Raw genomic sequence first — 21,266 nt, 5'->3', positions numbered from 1 at the left:
GAAGCACTTGCCTTTCAGTTCATTCTCAGTGTCAGACTGGATTACCGTATCTCCTACATCCTGTCAATCTACAAGAAAGAGTTTGGAGAGAGCAACTCTTCGGACTCAGTGGCAGGCTTATCACCAGAGGTGGCAGGTGAGTGGAAAACCTCGTGAGCTCTGCTTCATGTCTTTGTGGTAGAGGAGGAGTCCCAGCAGCTTCTCCCTTATCCTTGTCAATTAGGAAGCCTGTCAGTGAATGGAGAGGTTGATTTATGGCCAAAGGCCAAGCTTGGAATGAATGTAAGCGTTGAAGCAGTGGTGGAGGTGCCTTGTGAGTGTGCTAAGTTGTACAAAGTGTGCTGGTTGCTTGATTTCCGATTTGTTGTCAGAGTGCGTACGTGACATCGCACACCACCCTGAGATTCCTTTTTCCTGCAGACTACTACTCATGGGTGGTGCAAAAAATAAACTGTACACAGCTTATGTAAACATATAAAAGAACTGTAAACAGATAACGAATATAAACAAACTGACTGTGCAATACAGAGAGAACAAAAGAAAATCAATGAAGTGCACAAGTAAGAGTCCTTAAGTAAGTCTTGTGTCAAGGAGTCTGGTGGTTGGAGGGGTGGCAGCTGTTCCTGATCCTGGTGGGGGCACGTCTTGTGGCACCGATACCTCTTTCCTGATGGCAGCAGTGAGAACAGAACGTGTGCTGGGTGGTGAGGGTCTTTGCTGATTGCTGCTGCCTTCCCTGTAGATGTACTCAGTAGTGGGGAGGATTTTGCCTGTGATGCCTTGAGCTGCGTCCACTACCCTTCCGACGGCTTTACACTCAGGGGTGGTTTTGTTCCCGTACCAGACCGTGATGCAGCACTTTCCACTACACAGCTGTAGAAGTTTGCCAGGATTTCCAATGTCGTAACAAACCTCTGCAATCTCCTTTGTGCGTGAGGTGTGGGGAATGTTTGTCTATGCTCTTTTTTATAGAGTTGTAGAGCACATAACAGGCCTTTCTGCCCAACTCATCCATGCTGACCGAGTTGGCATTCTGGGACAGTCCCATTTGCCTGCATTGTTGGTCCATGTGGTTCTAAGGACCTTCCTTTGACAATCAATGGCACGAGGTCTCTCTTTCTCAAAGTCAGAAGTACTGGAAATACAGAATCTGGGCGGTTCAATGTCTAGCGTCAGAACTGTGATCACAGTCTGGTTCAAGTTTATTGCCACATGTAACAAGGTACAGCGAGAAAGTTTGTTTTGTGTGGAATTCAGGTAGTCATCGAATAGCAATTTTAAAAAAATACAGAGTGCAGGGATACAGGGAGAGAGAGAGATCAGTTCAAACAGACCAAAGGCCGCATAATTTCACTAGTGCGAGGTTCATTCAGGAGTCTGGTAACGGTGGGAAAGAAACCGTCCTTAAACCTGGTGCTGCGTGATCTCAAGCATGTGAATCTACTTCCCAATGGGAAGTGGGGGGGGGGGGGGAGGGGGGGGGTGAAGTGAAAGTGGCCAGGAAGGAATAAGTCTTCTAATATGTTGGCTGCTTATCTGAGACAGGCCTTTCTGCCCAACTCATCCATGCTGACCGAGTTGGCATTCTGGGACAGTCTCACAAGGATACAACTGTATCTCTGGCAGAGAGGGAACTTCCATCATTCCCACTCTTTGTGATAGAGAAAAGTGGTATTTCCAGAATCGGAATTCATTGCCACGAACAAGACAGGAAATTCAGTGTTTTGCGCAGCATCATTAGGGACAAACATTCGTATTATGAACCATCTTACAAACACTAATATATATTTTAAAAATAGTAGAGCACGAAAAGTAAGGCAATATCTTTGGTTCATTGATTATTCAGGAATCTGATGGCCGTGGGGACGAACTGTCCCTGTGCCATTGAGTGCTCGTCTTTAGGCTCCTGTACCTTTTTTCCCGATGGTAGCAGAGTGAAGATGGTGTGGCCTGGGTGGTGGGGGTCTATGAGGATTGAGGCTGCTTTTTTAAGACACTGCCTCATGTCGATGTCCTCGATGAGGTGAAGTCTGGTGCCTGTAATGTCGTAGGCCGAGTTAACAACCCTCTGGAGTTTATTCTTGTCCTGAGAGTTGGCACCTCCATACCAGGCAGTGATGCAACCAGCCAGAATGCTCTCCACGATACACCTGTAAAGGTTTACGAGAGTCTTCGGTGACATACCGAATCTCCTCAGACACCTTACAAAGTATAGCCGCTGGCGAGTCTTCTTTGTGATTGCTTCACCAAGGAGGTTCCAGGGTAGATCCTCAGAGATGTTGACACCTAGGAATATGAAGTTCTTCACCCTCTCCACTACTGAGGCCTTGATGAGGACTGGGCCATGTTCCCCTGACTTCTTCCACAATCATCTCCTTCGTTTTGACTCTTCCTTTCTCTCTGTTTCTCCTTTCCTCCACATTCTCTTTTATTTTTCTTTCTCTTTCTTCTTGTTTTTTCCCTTAACTTCTTTCACTGTTTGTGGGATTGACTGGTGACCATGTTTGAGCTACAAGCAGGATTGGGGAGACTCCCATTTCCAATGATCCTGCTGAGCTGGGAAGTGAAACAAGAGGGGAAGGAATTCAAGGTTCTCAACTGTTAGGCTGAATAACAACCTGGATCGGCCTCTTCCTACTGTCCCGTCCCAGTCCCCCTTCACCCCTGAAGTGGGCATTTGTAAATAACATAAGATAACAATTTACAGCACGGAAACAGGCCATTAGGCCCTTCTAGTCCGCACCGAACCAAACACCCCTCTCTAGTCCCACCTCCCTGCACAATGCCCATAACCCTCCATCTTCTTCTCATCCATATACCTGTCCAACCTTTTCTTAAATAATACAATTGACTCCGCCGCCACTATTTCTCCCGGAAGCTCATTCCACACGTCTACCATTCTCTGAGTAAAGAAGTTCCCCCTCATGTTACCTCTAAACCTCTGCCCCTTAATTCTTAACTCATGTCCTCTTGTTTTAATCTTTCCTCCTCTTAACGGAAATAGTCTATCCACATCCACTCTGTCTATCCCTTTCATAATCTTAAATACTTCTATCAAATCCCCTCTCAACCTTCTACGCTCCAAAGAATAAAGACCTAATCTGTCCAATCTCTCCCTATACTCTAGATGCTTAAACCCAGGTAACATTCTGGTAAACCTTCTCTGCACTCTCTCCACTCTGTTTATATCCTTCCTATAATTAGGCGACCAGAACTGCACACAGAACTCCAAATTAGGCCGCACCAACGTCTTATACAGTCTCAACATCACCTCCCAACTCCTATATTCCATGCAATGATTGATAAAGGCCAGCATACTAAAAGCCTTCTTCACCACCCTATTCACGTGAGTTTCTACCTTCAGGGAACGATGTACCGTTACTCCTAAATCTTTCTGCTCTTCTGTATTCATCAATGCTCTCCCATTTACCACGTATGTCCTGTTCTGATTCTTCTTACCAAAATGAAGCACCTCACACTTATCAGCATTAAATTCCATCTGCCATTTTTCAGCCCACTTTTCTAAGCCATGTGTACTCATTGCTCAGTGATGGACTTATTTTTGCAAGTCAGGTTGGCAATGATTTTGGGGGTTTGGAAGAGTGATATTGGACCACAAGGCTTCGGAGCAAAATTAGGCCATTTGGCCATTAAGTTTGCTCGCCATTCAAATCATGGCAGTTGTATTTATCCTCTCAATCCCATTTTCCTGCCTGCTTCCCGTGACCTTTGGTGTCCTTACTACCCAGTGACAGCCTCCAGAAGGGACCTTTCATTCTGAGGCTGTGTCCTCATTAAAACATTACATTAAACTTTATAACATTACATCCCTGTACAGGCCCTTCGGTCCTCCATGTTGTGTCAAAAGATATAAAAGTGCTAAGCTCTCTCTACCCTGTAACCCTCTACTTACCATTTTTTAAAGACCTCTAATGTTTCAGCTTCTACCACCACTCCTGGCAAGGCATTCCAGGCCTCAACAACTCTGTAAAAAAAACTTACCCCTGATGTCTCCCCTAAACCTCCCTCCCATAATCTTATGCACATGTCCTCTAGTGGTTGTTATTCCCACCTGAGGAAACGGATATTGGCTGTCCAACCTATCTATGCCTCTCATAATTTTGTAGACCTCGATCGTCCCTTCTCATCCTTCTACGTTCCAAAGAGAAAAGTCCAAGCTTTGCCAACCTTGGACATGCCCTCCAATCTAGGCCACATCCTGGTAAATCTCCTTTGCACCCCACTCCAGCTTCCACATCTTTCCTGTAATCAGGTGACCAGAACGGGTCACAATGCTCCAAGTGTGGTCTCACCAGAGACTTATAAAGCTGCAACATGGGTTCTGTTCTCTTGTACACAATCCCCCTGTTAATGAAGCCCAGAATCCTATCGGCTTTTTAAACTAACTGGGTGTTACACCTCGTGTCTTAAACTCCTCCACTATTGCAAACATCTTCTCCGCGTCCACTCCATCCATCCTTTCTATATTCAGCAGTTTTCAATGAGATTCGCCCTCATCTTTCTAAACTCCAGTGAGTCCAGAATGTTCTTGTGAACCCCCAACTATCATATTGTCGGTGGTGGACAATGCAGGTTTGGGACCTGCTGGCATTGGAGCATTGGGAGGTTACTGCAATCCTTCTTGAAGTTAGTGCATGCTATGGGCACAGTGGGAGCTCACTGAACAAGTGTCCAGGATTGTGATTGGGGTGCTTTGTACTGGATAGCGTTGAGCTTTTTGTGTTACCGCAGTTGTACTCGTTCAGGAAGGTGGGAAGTATTCCATCGCATACCTGCAGGGTTGAGACGGTGGAAGATCGATGGGGAATCAGAGAGCAAGACACCCGCAGTGGGGTACTGAGATCGATATCTCTGCAGGGCAGATTTTCTGAGCCCAGTTGGACTGCTGTGTCCATTCTGATTGGCACACTTTATGTTTGAGGTGGAACCTGGGAGCATGAAGTTGCACACAAACACAGATAGATTACTGTGTTAAAGAATTCTTAAACTATTTTACTTCTAAGAATTTCACAATTGGGATTATGCGTTTGTTCGTGTGTGTGCATATATATGTACATCTGTACGTGTGTGTATGTGCACACATCCATGTTTATATGCCTGCCTGTGTATGGCTGCATGTGTTACAAGGTCATTGAAGGTGAAAATCCTTTTTAATGGGAAAGTTAATCACCATATGCATAAATTGTGTGTAAAAATCTAATGAGCTTGGCCGTGGTCCAGAATCAGGGAAAAAAATGGGTGGGGATTGGGATTTAGGCACGTGAGCATGAGGTTTATCTGCTCATTTTAATTGGGAAAGAGGGAAACGGGCAAAGAACGAATGCTGCATCTTTTGTATGAAAGTAAAATGGCCCTTTGTGGACTTTAGTTCATTTGATGTTTTTGCCCTCAGAAATAGCTGGCAGGCGTGGGAGTTGCTCTCCCTCCATTAATCCGGCTCCTGAACAAACCTCATTTTAGTCAAACTACATTGCCTTTGCTCTGTACCAACTCATCTCCCTCGGTAACTTTTCACTCACATACTGTGTTTTACTTGCTGAATTAGGTAGCAACTGTCTAGCTGAACTACTCGCAAAACAACTTTCTCACTGCACCTGGGTGTATGAAACTTGAAATTGGCTGTGATAAACGTTTCTGGTCTGCCCCCTCTATCAGGATGAAGATAAAATAGATGATGTTGCATGTATAAGTTTGTTATACTGACCATTTCAACTCATTGATACTATCTGACCTGCTGAGTTCCTTCAGCAATTCTTTGCCTGTTTGAACTTGAACTTGATGAGTTCAATGTTATCACAGCCGATAGCTCTAACACCACACTTTGTTTTTGTTCAGCACCAGACCTGGAGGCCATCGGAGAACAGGCAGAGACGATGTTTGCAGGAAGGTAAGGATCCTCTCCTCCATGATTATAATTTGGCTTTTGTTTCCAAAAGGCCATTTGGGGTAGTTTTTGGCTGTGGTGTTGGTGCAGTGAGTCTGAGAGGAGATGGGAATTTATTGCCACATTTATATATTGATGTACGGCTACAAGTCGTGGACCATCACAAATACAGTGGAAAAAAGAATCAATGCAGCAGAGATGTGGCTTCTCAGAGGAATGCTGTGCATTTCATATACGGACAGGATAATGAATGAAGAAGTTTTACAAAGAACAAAAACAAAGCATATATTACTTAAAGGAATCAGAAAACAGCAATCAAAATTCTTTGGACACATCATGCAAAGAGATGCATTAGAACATTCAGTTACAACTGGAACGGTGGAAGGAAGAAGAAGGAGAGGCAGACAGAGAATGAAAATGATCAATGTATTTACATCGTGGTTAGAGACAGGAGGCAACGATTACAATTCAGAGGGTCAGAGGCTGTGATGGATGGAGAGACTTGATTGCCCACACCAAACGCAACATACACACACAGTTGGGGGAAATTAAGGATTACAGGGGAAAGGCAGGTCGATGGAGCCGAGTCCACAGATGGCAGAGCGGACTCGACGAACCGGATGGCCGACTCTTAACTCATATTTCTCCTCAATCCTGAAGGCTCCCACTTTTGATAACTTCTTTCTTATTGAAACAGCATATTTTTTGTATGAACTGCAACTTGGTAATATTTATCCAAGCTTTCGTGTTTATTGTTAATTTTTCCTTTAAAGTTTATTGTAGTGGATAGTGCATTTATGTACCTGTGTAGTTTCAGCAAGCAGGAATTTCACTGCATCTGTACGTGGTACTTATGCTCTGACAGGAAACTCATGTCCATCATTATCTTCTCATCTTACCTTTGGCGGTGCTCTCTCTAACATAGTGACCATGACTGTACCTCTGAGAAAGTACTTAGAACCATAGAACATACCAGACAAAACCAGGTCCTTCCACCCATTTAGTCTGTGCCAAACTGTTATTCTGCCTTTTACCATTGACTGACACCAGGTCACAGCCCTCCATCCCCACCCATAAATGTACTTTTTCTTAAGCGTCAAAATTAGCTCGCAGTTTGTTCCACACTCTCCCCACCCTCTGCACGAAGAAGTTTCCCCTTATGTTCCTTTTAATTATTTACCCTTTTCACCCTTAACCCATGTCCCCTCATTCTTGTCTCACCCAACCTTAGTGGAAAAAGCCTGCGTGCATCCCTGATCATTTTGAATACCCCTCATTTGCCAACATTCCAGAGAGTAGAGTCCTAACTGTTTTCTGTAACTCAACTCCTCAAGACCTGGCAACTTTCCTGTAAATCTTCTCTGAATTTTCTCCTGCAGTTAGATGACCAAAACTGTATATAAAGCTCCAAACTTGGCCTCAATGAGTTGACCATTGCAAACCAAGCTCATTTGCTGCCTTGAGCATACCAGGATTTGCTGGAGGAACTCATCAGGTCAAACAGCACCACTCCTGAAACATGAATGGACCATTTTGTTCTTGTAAAATTATTTTTATTGAGTTTTATCATACAACCATAGATTATGTCCATATAAATTCAATATAATAAATATATGCAAATAATAATGCATGGAATCTAAACATATGGTAAATAGTAAAAAAAGGAAAGGAAAAAGGAAAAAAAGGTTGATTGATTGTAAAGATCTGACCCCATCCACCAACCAGGGTTGAAATTGGTTTTCAAACAGACATGAAATCGAGCATCGGCCTCCAGAGATCTGACAAAACGTGCCCATTTACTGCATCCCCTTACCTTGATCATTCCATTTACGAAAGCAACCTATCAATGGAGCCCAAGTCTTATCGAAAGAGATCTTAATCTTTCTAACATCATGTCTGATTTTTTTCCCAAACTTAGAAAGGACATACTATCCAGTTACCATTGTTTGTGGGTGGGTGGAAAGTCCTCTTTCCATTTAAGTAATATTCCTCTTCTAGCCAGTAATGTAGAAAACGCTAAGACCTGTTTTTGATTAGACATTAAATATACATTGACATCTCTGGATAAGCCAAACATTGCAATCAACGGACATGGTTCCAGATCGATCCCAAAAATGGCCAAAAATGTTCTGAAAGTATTTGTCCAATATTCTTCCAAATTGGGACAAAACCAGAACAAAGAGGCTTCAAACCTTTTCATTTGTCACACAATGGGTTGATATCTGGGTAGATTCGAGCCAGCTTAACTTTTAGAAAAATGTACTCTGATTGACCATTTCTGCCCACGGATGGTGTGTGACCCGTTGAATCCCTCCTGCAATCCTTTGCCTACTCAAGATCCCAGCGTCTCCGGCTTTTGTGTTTCTCTGTCATTCCTTCACTTATTGACTTGTGACTTGCTATGTTTCTTCTGCAGCGAAGAGAGGAATCCGGTGGAGCTCGATGACGAAGGGGGGCGGACGTTCCTGCGGGTTCTCATTCACCTGATCATGCATGACTATCCCCCGTTGGTCTCCGGTGCCTTGCAGTTGCTTTTCAAGCATTTCAGCCAAAGAGCAGAGCTCCTCCAGGCTTTCAAGCAGGTACTAATTCTGACAGCCCAAAGTTCTCTTTGTTTTTTGTCATCAAGTTGTGACGCATGTAAAGTGGTCTGTTATCCTGCCAAGACCCTATTTATTGACCACTCAAGCCACCACCCATTGACCCCTCCACTCCCCAAGCCCCTATCAAATGCTGCATCAATTGAACCCTCCAAAAATATACCCATTGACCAACCGAGCCACCATCTATTGATGGACCCAAGGATGTACCCATCTACCTTATTCATACCAATTAACCCTCCATGCTCACATGCATTGACTTTCTGAGACCATCCAATTGGACCCTCTGAGCCACCACCATTGACACCACCCAAAACCTCACCAATTGTCCTTCGCCCATACCTGTTGACTGAGTCTGCACCCATTACCCCAGTCCACACCCATTACCCCATGATCTGCACCCATTACCTTGCTCAGTTTCCACCCATTACTTCACTCAGTCTGCATCCATTGCCCCCACTCAGTCTGCACCCTTTACCCCACTCAGTCTACTCCATTACCCCACTCAGTCTACACCCATTACCCCCACTCAGTCTACACCCAATATCCTACTGTCTGCTCCCATTGTCCCCTTCAATCTGCACTCATTACCTCCACTCAGTCTTCCCCCATTACCCCCACTCAGTCTTCCCCCATTACCCCCACTTACTCTGCACCCTTTGCCCCACTATGTCTGCACCCATTACCACCACTCAGCTTTACACCCATTACCCCCACTCAGCCTTAACCCATTACCCCACTGTTGGCACCCATTACCCCAACTCAGTCTGCACCCATTAGCCCACTCAGTTTGCACCCATTACACCCACTATCTACACCCACTCCCCCCACTCAGTCTGCACCCATTACCCCCACTGTCAGCACCCATTACCCTCACTGAGCCTTCCGATTGTAGGAGAAAGAGGCTAAAAGACAAAGCTTTGGCCCTGGAATCTCAACTTTGGAACCAGGGCATGACTTCTGGACTTCTGGCATGAAGGATATTTGTACCCCATGACTTGTTGCAGCTGTTGGAAGCTGGAGTTTCGGGGGGGGGGGGGGGTGTCTCCGTCGGAAAGATTTTGGGGGGGGTCCATTCCAGAGCTGGAGTCTCTCACAACCACAGGTTTGTTCTTTTATATGACACATAAACGGGATGTGATCTGTGACCCCATTTTAACCGGAATTCACAGCGTCTCCTCTTCTGTCTCAGGTTCAGTTACTTGTTTCCTCTCAAGATGTGGACAACTACAAGCAGATCAAAGCTGACCTGGATTTGTTACGCCTAACGGTGGAAAAATCTGAGCTCTGGGTGGAAAAGAAAGGAAACTACGGGAGCAGTGAGAACCAAACTGAAGGGGAAGATGATGTTAAGACTGAGGTTTGTTGGCAGTGCAGGTCTGGAGTCTCCATCCATCAGAGCTGGTCCACCCAGAGTCAGAAATCATTGGAACTGCTCCAAAGTTTAAAGAACATCAGAAACAGGAGCACGAGTCAGTTTCTCCTCATCTCCATCCTAAATCTACAATCTACATGTCCTCGTTGAATTACTGTAATGGGATATTGCCCCTCCTCGCCCTCCACTTTGCTTTCAAATAAAGTTATCAGAGGGAAACTTGGGCTAGCTGTTGCAGGGAAAGACCTCTGGTGTGGAGACCTTCTGCCGCTCAACACCGAGGGCTGGTATCATGTAACATCCCCTTTAAATTTATTTTTAATTTAGACTCGCAGCACAGTAACAAGCCATTTCGGCCCACGAGTCCGTGCTGCCCAATTACACCCATTTAACCTATGACCCCCCCCCAGTACATTTCCAAAGGTGAGAGGAAACTGGAGCCCCCAGGGAAAACCCACGCAGAGAACGTACAAACTCCTTACAGACAGCGCGAGATTTGCGCCCTGGTCCCGATTGCTGGCGCTGTAACAGCATGGCGCTCACCACTTCGCAAACTCTTGGACTACTCAGTCATGGAAAATGTGGGGAAAAAATGGATGTAAAGCTGATCTTTTCCAAATCTTGCACGTTAAAGGAGTGTTCTGTGTGGTACTGTGACAAAATGCATGAATCTGCTGTATTTTTAAGTGTTACACTTTAAATACGGCTTGGAACAAGAAGACTGCTAATGTGGTGCTCGTTGAGCTCAGAGTAAGCATGACAACTGTCAATGCTGGAATCTGCCTCAGTGCTGGACTTCTGTGCATGGGTCATAAGACATAGAACCACAGAACACTCGAGCACGGAAACAGGCCCTTCAGCCCATTGAGCCTGGCCCAAATTATTATTCCTCATCCCACCTACCTCCCATCCACGCACCCGTCCAGATTTTTCTGAAATTCGAAATGGAGCCCGCCTCACCATTTCACCCTCTCACTGCCCTCTGTGTGAAGAAGTTCCTCCTCATGTTCCCATTAAACTCTGCTCAGGAGCAGAATTACACCATTTGGCCCATCGAGTCTGCCCTGCCTTTCGAATAATGGCTGGCGTAACCTTGTCCAGCCTCGCTGCTTTAGGTCTGGTTTAAATGTTCAGTTGAATTCTCTTCCCTGATGCAGAAGCCTTGATTGTTCTTATTCATTTGACCTTGAAGGATCCAGGAATCCTGAGCCCTGTACAAGACGGCAACAAAAAGCCACAAATCGATAGCAACAGCATCAATAACTACAAAATTGTAAAGGAGGTGGGTGCTGGATCTGTCGGTGGTGAGCGGGGAGGGGGAGGGGGAGGCAGGCTGGGTAACTGCTCAGCGCACAAGTCCCATTTTCTTTGTACTGCACACCCTGATTAGTGCTTCACAACCTCGTTCACTCTTCCTTGTAGGCCTGGGGTCTAGTGCTTTGTGTCGAATGATAGCATAGCTAACTGGGCAGAGTAATCAGGCAGAGTAACTCATGTCTTTGAGCCAGGAACCGTGCCTGCAAATCACTTGGAAAGGAAAATAGAGCCGAAGGAGGCCACTCAGACCAATCGTCATTCAGGATGGTTGTGGTGGAATTGTCCCAGGCCTTGTCTCCTCTTCTGTGGTGACTCAACATTGCCCTCAATTAGCTTGACCATCCGAATACTTATCTACCTCTTCTTTAAATATCCCCCCCCCCCCCCCTGTGATCTATCTTCCAGATCTGGTTCTGCAGCTGGTTTGAGGGTTAGATCACTGGGGGCATTTAAAGTAGAGGAATTTCTATCGGTGCTGGCCGCTGCTTCAGGAAAACTGAAGGACCCATCCCACCCCGGTCACACTCTCTTCTCTTCCATCGGGCAGAAGATGCATGGGCTTGAAAACAGGAATCGACAGATTCAAGGATAGCTCCTTTCCTGCTGTTATCAGACTCTTGAATGATCCTCCCATCAGTAAAAGGTGTAGCGCTGTCTAACTATACTTTCCTCTATATCCTGCACTTCATCCCAGTAACGCCACATCTTGCACTATTTGACTTACTGTAACATTGCACCCTGCACAGTCCAATTTACTGTAATATCACACCCTTCACTCTTATTTTGCGTTTCCTGTTGTTCTTAAGTGTGGATTGACTTGCCTGGATACCACGCAAAACAAAGCTTTTCACTGTATCTCAGTATGCATGCCAATAAGCAATTCAGAGTTTCAACCCCACTCTTTGGGAAATGGTTCCTATGCACCATTTTCAAATCGCAGCCCCTAATCTTGAGCTATGCCTCCTTGTTTGAGATTCTCCCGATGGCGGGGGGGTGGGGGGGGGGGGGGGGAATCATCTCAACCTTGAACCTGTCATTTCCCCTCTTGGGTGTTTAAATAAGGCCACCCCTCATTCTTCCTAACCCCATGGAGCACAGGACCTCTTTCTGTGGCTGCCCCTGACGGCCCAACCCCCTTGTGCAGTCGGTCTCCTGCTTGCAGTGGTCACATCAGCCTCTCGTCGTTTCGATGCACTAAGCCCACTGCCCTTTTTTTATTTTAAATTTAGACAAAGAGCCCGGTAACAGGCCCTTCCGCCCAGTCACACCCAATTCACCCGGTATACATTTCAAACGGTGGGAGGGCACCGGAGACCCTGGAGGAAGCCCACGCAGACTCAGGGATGAACGTGGGATTTGTGTCCTGGTCCAGTCCCGGTCACTGGCACTGTAACAACATTGCGCTAGCCACTACACCAACCGTGCCACCCCTTTTCCCCTATCTCCAGATCTTACTCCGGCTCAGCAAGCTGTGTATGCAGAGCATGAGGAGGAGCAGGAATCAGCACCAGCGCCTGCTGAAGAATATGGGAGCTCACACGGCCGTGCTGGACCTTCTGCAGATCCCCTACGAGAAGGTAATCTTCGCCGTTACACTGCCCAACCAAGAGCTCTTGAACGTCATAGGCCGCTCTTCCGCAGAGAAGCTCATCCGTATTAACTTCACCTTGCAGACGGATGCCAAGATGAATGAAATTATGAACTTGGCCCATGGGTTTGTGCAGAATTTCTGTGCGGGAAATCCACAGAATCAGATCCTCCTCCATAAACATCTCAACTTGTTCCTCACTCCTGGCGTGAGTACCTCATTTCCAACAGACGTGATTTTTTATAACAGTTATCCTCCTCAAAACCGCAGTGTAAAATCCCGTACATTGCCTCTCATTGCAATTGTGCAAAAGTTGTCCCTTTTGTACTGGGCTTTGCTCTGTGGGGTGTGGGCCGTGACCTATCACGGTAAGATCCAATGTGCAGTATCGTCCGCAACCTCCAGGAAATAATGCAGCAACATGAAGCTTCAGCAAGCAAGTTCCTTACTGCAGAGGAGTTACTGAACTCAGCTGAAAGCCCTCTGTGCTGGGCCATTGGGAACCCAAAATTTGGACAGGTACACAGCCAGGGAAGGCTTCGAGGGATATGGACCAAATGCAGGCCACTGGGGCCAGACAACTTGGTCAGCATGGACAAACTGGGCCCCAGTGGCCTGCTGTAAAACTCCATGGCTGTATGAATCCATCTGAGAGGTCTGCTTTCACCGTCCTTTCATAATCTAAATTCATTTTGGGTGGAAAAAAAACCCACACAGATGCCCACTGAATCCCCCATCCCTTACCTTAGAGCTTTATCATCCAGTTATCCAGTTTTAGATACCTTGCTCAAGAGAAAAGTATCTTCTCTATCCTATCTATGCTCCTCTTAATGTTTTGTGCCTCTGTCAGGTTCTCCACTCCCCTCAGCCTCCTCTCTTCCACAAAAGGCAAACCCAGTCTATATGGTGTCTCCTTGTAACTGAAACGCCCTATCCCGGGCAAACCTCCTCTACACCCTCTCAGTGTATCATGTCCTTCCCACAGTGTGGTGACCCCAAAATTGTTGTCAGTACTCCAGCTGTGACCTTACCAATGTTTCCGAAAGCATTTCTGCACTTTTTATTCTTAGATTTCAAGACTTGGCTAAGGAAGGCAAGTATCCAACGTGACTTTTCAGGATACCATGGATTGGTACAGCCAGGTTTGGTTATTCCTCGATATTCCCTGGTGCTCTACCATTCATTGTGCATGTCCTGTCTTTATTGCTACTCCCAGAATGCACCATTGGGATTAAATTCCAAGTGCAACTGCCCAAGAGACCACTTTCCTCTCTATCAACAGCAACGCCAATTTGTGTGTATACTTATCAAAAATTGAGAAGATCCTGTGTTGAGGGTGGGAGGTGTTGGGGGAGGGAATGTCGTGTTCATCTATAGTTGGGGATGGTGGTGTTGTGATCTCCTGCCATTGAGGATGGTGGTGTTACATTCCCCTGTCATTGGATATGGGGGTGTTATGTTCCCCTGTAGTTGGGTGTGGGGGTGTTGTGTTCCCCTGTAGTTGGGTGTGGGTGTGTTGTGTTCCCATGTCATTGGGTGTGGGGATGTTGTGTTGCCCTGTAGTTGGGTGAGGGGATGTTGTGTTCCCCTGTAGTTGGGGCTGGTGGTGTTACATTCCCCTGTTGTTGGGTGTGGGGATGTTGTGTTCCCATGTCATTGAGTGTGAGGATGTTGTATTGCCCTGTAGTTGGGTGAGGGGATGTCATGTTCCCCTGTAGTTGGGGCTGGTGGTGTTATGTTCCCATGTCATTGGGTGTGGGTATGTCGTGTTCCCCTGTAGTTGGGGCTGGTGGTGCTGTGTTCCCATGTCGTTGGGTGTGGGGGTGTTGTGTTCCCCTGTTGTTGGGTGTGGAGGTGTTGTGTTCCCCTGCTGTTGGATGAGGGGATGTCATGTTCCCCTGTAGTTGGGGCTGGTGGTGTTATGGTCCATGTTGTTGGTGTGGGGATGTAAAATCAGTTAAATCAGGACTGCCTGAAGCTGTGGAACTGGCTGGGCTTGATCCTTTCTGGGTAGGGGTAAGATGGTTATTTGTACCACCAGCCATTAACCCAGAATGGGCTTGTGGTTCTTGGTCACCAGAATGGGACAAACACTTCCTTCCTGTCCCCAAATGTTGTGTGCAAACAGCCATGAAATAATATTTGGGGGGGTGGGGGGAGTGGTGAGTCACTGAAGTAACGCCAGCAGACCGCACTGGCCATGCGCAAGAGATTAATGTTTCTGCTGAATCAGGCGATGAATTTCGCAGTGACCTGTTCCCATCCTCCCCTCCTCTGTCAGTAACACTGTTTGGTCACCACCTCACATTGATGATGTGGAGAGCCATTCCAGACTGTTGCTTCATTCTTCTAACTTCACCTGCTTTCACTTAAAACCATGTGAATGATTGCCCTGCAGTGATCTGGGGACTTAATATCACCCCAGAGCCCTCTGCTAGGACACCGACGTTGATCATGGTGCCCCATTTGTGTTTGTAGCTCCTGGAGGCAGAAACGGTCCGCCACATCTTTCTGAGCAACTACCACCTGTGCAACGAGATCAGCGAAAGGGTCATCCAGCACTTTGTGCACTGCATAGAGACACACGGCAGACACGTGCTCTACCTGAAGTTCCTGCAAACTATTGTAAAAGCAGATGGGAAGTATGTGAAGAAGTGCCAAGATATGGTGATGACCGAGGTAATGAGATGATGATGATATGAGGTGATCATATTAGAACTTAGAACGTTACTGGGGATTTAGGTTAATGGGGTGTGATTTGGGCGCATGGACTCGCGGGCTGAAATGGCCAGTTACCGGGCTGTATGTCCAAATTTCAAAAAGATTAAATTACAGCACAATACAGGCCCTTTGGCCCACAATGTGGTGCCGACCTATATATGCTTACTTAATAAAACTAAATCTCCCGGCCTTATAATCCACTATGATATTGCATTATAATGATATTATAATGACATGGTAATGATTTGGGGATATTATTGTAATAATGCTGATGACAGAGGTAATAATATGGTAATGATTTCAAATAATATGGTAGCAATATGGTGATGCTGAGTTAATGATGCGGGGCTGATTGAGGTAACGATGCGGGGCTGATTGAGGTAACGATGCGGGGCTGATTGAGGTAATGATGCGGGGCTGATTGAGGTAATGATGCGGGGCTGATTGAGGTAATGATGCGGGTCTGATTGAGGTAGTGATGAGGGGATGATTGAGGTAATGATGCGGGGCTGATTGAGGTAATGATGAGGGGAAGATTGAGGTAGTGATGAGGGGCTGATTGAGGTAATGATGCGGGGCTGATTGAGGTAATGATGCGGGTCTGATTGAGGTAATGATGCGGGTCTGATTGAGGTAATGATGCGGGGCTGATTGAGTTAATGATGCGGGGCTGATTGAGGTAATGATGCGGGGCTGATTGAGGTAGTGATGTGTGGCTGATTGAGGTAATGATGCGAGGCTGATTGAGGTAGTGATGCGGGGCTGATTGAGGTAATGATGCGGGGCTGACTGAGGTAAAGATGCGGGGCTGACTGAGGTAACGATGCGGGTCTGATTGAGGTAACGATGAGGGTCTGATTGAGGTAATGATGCGAGGCTGATTGAGGTAGTGATGCGGGGCTGATTGAGGTAATGATGCGGGGCTGACTGAGGTAACGATGCGGGTCTGATTGAGGCAACGATGAGGGTCTGATTGAGGTAATGATGCGAGGCTGATTGAGGTAGTGATGCGGGGCTGACTGAGGTAACGATGCGGGTCTGATTGAGGCAACGATGAGGGTCTGATTGAGGTAATGATGCGAGGCTGATTGAGGTAGTGATGCGGGGCTGATTGAGGTAATGATGCGGGGCTGACTGAGGTAAAGATGCGGGGCTGACTGAGGTAACTATGCGGGGCTGATTGAGTTAACGATGTGGCGCTGACTGAGGTAACGATGCGGGGCTGATTGAGGTAATGATGCGGGGCTGATTGAGTTAATGATGCGGGGCTGATTGAGGTAATGATGCGGGGCTGATTGAGGTAGTGATGTGTGGCTGATTGAGGTAATGATGCGAGGCTGATTGAGGTAGTGATGCGGGGCTGATTGAGGTAATGATGCGGGGCTGACTGAGGTAAAGATGCGGGGCTGACTGAGGTAACGATGCGGGTCTGATTGAGGTAACGATGAGGGTCTGATTGAGGTAATGATGCGAGGCTGATTGAGGTAGTGATGCGGGGCTGATTGAGGTAATGATGCGGGGCTGACTGAGGTAAAGATGCGGGGCTGACTGAGGTAACGATGCGGGTCTGATTGAGGTAACGATGAGGGTCTGATTGAGGTAATGATGCGAGGCTGATTGAGGTAGTGATGCGGGGCTGATTGAGGTAATGATGCGGGGCTGACTGAGGTAACGATGCGGGTCTGATTGAGGCAACGATGAGGGTCTGATTGAGGTAATGATGCGAGGCTGATTGAGGTAGTGATGCGGGGCTGACTGAGGTAACGATGCGGGTCTGATTGAGGCAACGATGAGGGTCTGATTGAGGTAATGATGCGAGGCTGATTGAGGTAGTGATGCGGGGCTGATTGAGGTAATGATGCGGGGCTGACTGAGGTAAAGATGCGGGGCTGACTGAGGTAACTATGCGGGGCTGATTGAGTTAACGATGTGGCGCTGACTGAGGTAACGATGCGGGGCTGATTGAGGTAATGATGCGGGGCTGACTGAGGTAATGATGCTGGGCTGATTGAGGTAACGATGCGGGTCTGATTGAGGTAACGATGCGGGGCTGATTGAGGTAATGATTCGGGTCTGATTGAGGTAACGATGTGGGGCTGATTGAGGTAATGATGCTGGTCTGAGTGAGGTAATGATTCGGGTCTGATTGAGGTAACGATGTGGGGCTGACTGAGGTAACGATGCTGGTCTGAGTGAGGTAACGATGCTGGTCTGAGTGAGGTAATGATGAGGGGCTGATTGAGGTAACGATGTGGGGCTGATTGAGGTAATGACGCGATGCTGACTGAGGGAACGATGCGGGGCTGATTGAGGTAATGATGCAGGGCTGATTGAGGTAACGATGCTGGTCTGATTGAGGTAACGATGCGGGGCTGATTGAGGTAATGACGCGATGCTGACTGAGGGAACGATGCGGGGCTGATTGAGGTAATGATGCAGGGCTGATTGAGGTAACGATGCTGGTCTGATTGAGGTAACGATGCGGGGCTGATTGAGGTAATGACGCGATGCTGACTGAGGGAACGATGCGGGGCTGATTGAGGTAATGATGCGGTGCTGACTGAGGGAACGATGCGGGGCTGATTGAGGTAATGATGCGGTGCTGACTGAGGGAACGATGCGGGGCTGATTGAGGTAACGATGTGGGCCTGATTGAGGTAACGATGCGGGGCTGACTGAGGTAACGATGCGGGGCTAATTGAGGTAACGATGCGGGGCTGTTTGACTTAACACCACAGCTCATAAAATAAATTTGAAACAGGAAAGAAGTGAGCATTAAATAAAATGAAATAACATCACCAGGTCCTGGATGCAGTTGGATTCTCTTCTAAGCACTGAGAGTAAGTGAGGCAAATGTTATAAAATGGTGAATTGGTTCTGTTTCAGTTGGGACCATGTGAGAAGCTGCCACAATAATAAATAATCTCTCTTAACAGAGACTCCATTAATAAAAAGGGATGGTTGACTGGTCACTTGCCCAGCTAGGGTTTGTGGAAGATCTTGCATGAAAATGGCCCAACATGTGAAATATTTTGTGGAAATCACTGGCGATGAAGTCTTAGTACAAGTCTCCCTTCATCTTTTGTTCTACAATAGGTTTGCGTGATGTTGTGTTACGTGTCACGGTGTTCCACTGATGACCTGATCACTGAACATCCGTCATAATTCCATTCTACATGGAACCATTGGGTGTTGGTGGGGGTGGGGGAAATCGTCTCCTACTGGTAGAACGTGCTGTCAAGCCCGTTACTTACTGTCATTTCCCTGATTTAATCGGCAGCTGGCGAACGGAGGTGAGGACGTGTTGGTCTTTTACAATGACAGAGCGTCCTTCCCTCTTCTTCTACAAATGATGTCATCAGAGGAGGAGCGTGGCGATGAAAATAGTGCACTGAATTACCACGTCAGTCTCGTGGAGCTTCTGGCTGCATGCACGGAGGGCAAGAATGTGTACACCGAAATCAAATGCAACTCCCTACTGCCACTGGATGACATTGTGAGGGTGGTGACCCATGAAGACTGCATACCTGAGGTAGAGAGCAGCTCAACCCGTTAGTCTTTCGTTCTCTGGTGCGAGGAGAGGGGAGGGGCAGGCTCTCGGCCGCTGGGGAGAGGAGTAAGTGGCCTTCGAACAACCTCAGAGAACGCATGCAGAATGGAATGGTTTTGTCTTCAGAACAGAAGGCAGAGAGTGGGGCTAAAGTGGAGCTCCGGGGGGACTCCACTTTCACCCTCCCCTGTCAATCTTACCTTCTTCTGCTTGTGTCTTGCTCACTCCCTTCTCATTATCTCTCTCTCTCTCTCCCTTCTCTTTCACCCTTCTCTGCTCTTTCTGCCCCCTCTCTCTATCCCTCTCCCATCATCCATCAATCAATGTGCCCCCCCCCATATCCACCCCACTCCCTCCCCATCTGCCCATCATCCTTCACCCCTACTGGGTTCATCACTTCCCTACTGATTCTGGTCTCACTCTTCCACCTTCACCCAACCCCTATCCATCATCTGGCATAAGGAAGAGATTCAATATGAAATATCAACAGATCCACCTCCCCCTGCCCCCATCACCAATGCTGCTGGATCTGCTGAGTTCCTTCAATGGGATCGCGTGCTGCGGAGGGAGTAACGGGTGGGTATTCACTGAGGATGACAGCGTGAGATGATTCACAAGCCCCAGAGGTGGGATTGATGCAATGATTTAGCGGCTGGATACAAAAGGGTGGAGTTTCCATTTCCTGCTGTACTGTAATTATTGAGGAGGGCTACAACATGGTGAAAGGGAAAATAGTTATTCCCTGGAGTGAAATGCAGATAAATGTGAGGCAGTGCATTCTGACATGGAGAATTGAGGGGTTGCTGTGACTTAAAATGGAGAAGGATTGAAGGTGAACAAAATTCAGAGGAATCTGAGGTGTCTTGTGCATGAAACATCAAAGAGTTAGAAGCAAGGGGTTTAGGAAGGGCAGATTGGCCCTTTATTGAAAGAGAATTGGAGCTTGGAAATGTAGTATTGTTACTACTGTCGAGGGCACTGAGCCCTGGACATCACTGTTTTGATCCCCTTATTTAAGACCATTGGAGACAGTCCGAAGGAGACTCTCGCGACCAATTCCTGGGATGGGATGATTGCCCTGTCACCAGCGGGGATTTCCGATTTATTGTCAGAGTACATACATGATGTCACATACCACCGAGATTCCTTTTTTCCTGCGGGCACGGCAGAATTACCACTAATTGGTAGTGCAAAAAATAAACTATACACAGCGTAAACGTAAAAGAACAAAGAACTGTAAACTGATAACGAATGTAAACAAACCGACTGTGCAATACGGAGAGGAATAAAAACACAATAAAGGGCACAAGTAAGAGTCCTTAATTGAGTCCCTGATTGAGTTTGTTGTTGAGGGAACTGATGGTGGAGGGGGAGCAGCTGTTCCTGAACCTGGTGGTGCGAGTCTGATGGCAGCAGCGAGAACAGAGCGTTTGCTGGGTGGTGAGGGTCTTTGATGATTGCTGCTGCCCTCTGACGGCAGCGTTCCCTGTAGATGGTCTCGATAGTGGGGAGGCTTTTGTATGTGATGTCCTGGGCTGTGTCCACTACCTTTTGCTGGACTTTAAGCTCAGCGGTATTTTGAAGTTTAGAAGAATGGGTTTTGGGGGAAGGGAATGATCTGACCAGAATGAGATGGTGTTCATCTCAGGAATGGTCAAACTAGCTAAGTCTCTTATCTCTTGATGTGGCACTTCCGGAGGTTTACTTACAAGAGAACATGGAACCTGCTCCCACGGGGAGCGATTGATCAGATCGTGCAGATGTGTTTATGGGGTTTAAAGGAAAGTCGGTCAACGATGTGATTGCAGTACAGTGCACTCTGTGCTAGAGAAATGCAGTGTGTCACAAAGCGTCTAAAGGAAGGAAAGAGATATAACCAACATTTTTCAGGCCCCAGTCCTTGGTCAAGGAGCGAGATGTGGCGGGGGGGGGGGTGGGGGGGGGGGAGGAGAGAAGATGCAAGGGGAGGAGCAGTGGCTAATAGGCAAGAGGTCATGTCGATATGGGTGGGAGGTCAGAAGAGAAAATAGCTGAGATTATAGGAGGAGGGGGTAGCTCTTAATGGAGAGGGAAAGGGGTAGGGGGCTTGAGGAAAGGAGGCAGAGGAAAGAGGGAGAGAGAAACTTGGGGGAAGGGCCTAACAAACTGGAGGAGTCGATGTTAATGCCGCCTGGTTGGAGAAGGGCCCAGACAGAATATTAGGTGTTGTT

The 21,266-nt window shown here is 47.1% G+C and overlaps 1 protein-coding gene across 2 annotated transcripts in view; it reads left to right on the top strand.

The window, feature by feature from the left end:
* Positions 1-21,266, top strand: part of itpr2 (inositol 1,4,5-trisphosphate receptor, type 2) — a 251,473-nt gene that overhangs the window by 133,772 nt on the left and 96,435 nt on the right. For both annotated transcript variants that reach the window (XM_069908886.1, XM_069908885.1), the window contains exons 23-31: positions 19-136; positions 5,857-5,908; positions 8,322-8,487; positions 9,698-9,865; positions 11,073-11,162; positions 12,646-12,774; positions 12,871-12,993; positions 15,264-15,464; positions 18,787-19,038. In XM_069908886.1, coding sequence (XP_069764987.1) covers positions 19-136; positions 5,857-5,908; positions 8,322-8,487; positions 9,698-9,865; positions 11,073-11,162; positions 12,646-12,774; positions 12,871-12,993; positions 15,264-15,464; positions 18,787-19,038 — 1,299 coding nt within the window. The remainder of the gene's footprint in view (positions 1-18; positions 137-5,856; positions 5,909-8,321; positions 8,488-9,697; positions 9,866-11,072; positions 11,163-12,645; positions 12,775-12,870; positions 12,994-15,263; positions 15,465-18,786; positions 19,039-21,266) is intronic.

The sequence above is a fragment of the Narcine bancroftii genome, chromosome 13 (assembly GCF_036971445.1).
Source record: "Narcine bancroftii isolate sNarBan1 chromosome 13, sNarBan1.hap1, whole genome shotgun sequence".
Lineage (NCBI taxonomy): Eukaryota > Metazoa > Chordata > Chondrichthyes > Torpediniformes > Narcinidae > Narcine > Narcine bancroftii.
The sequence above is the reverse complement of the archived record's forward strand: the minus strand, read 5'-3'. Positions and strand labels throughout refer to the sequence as shown.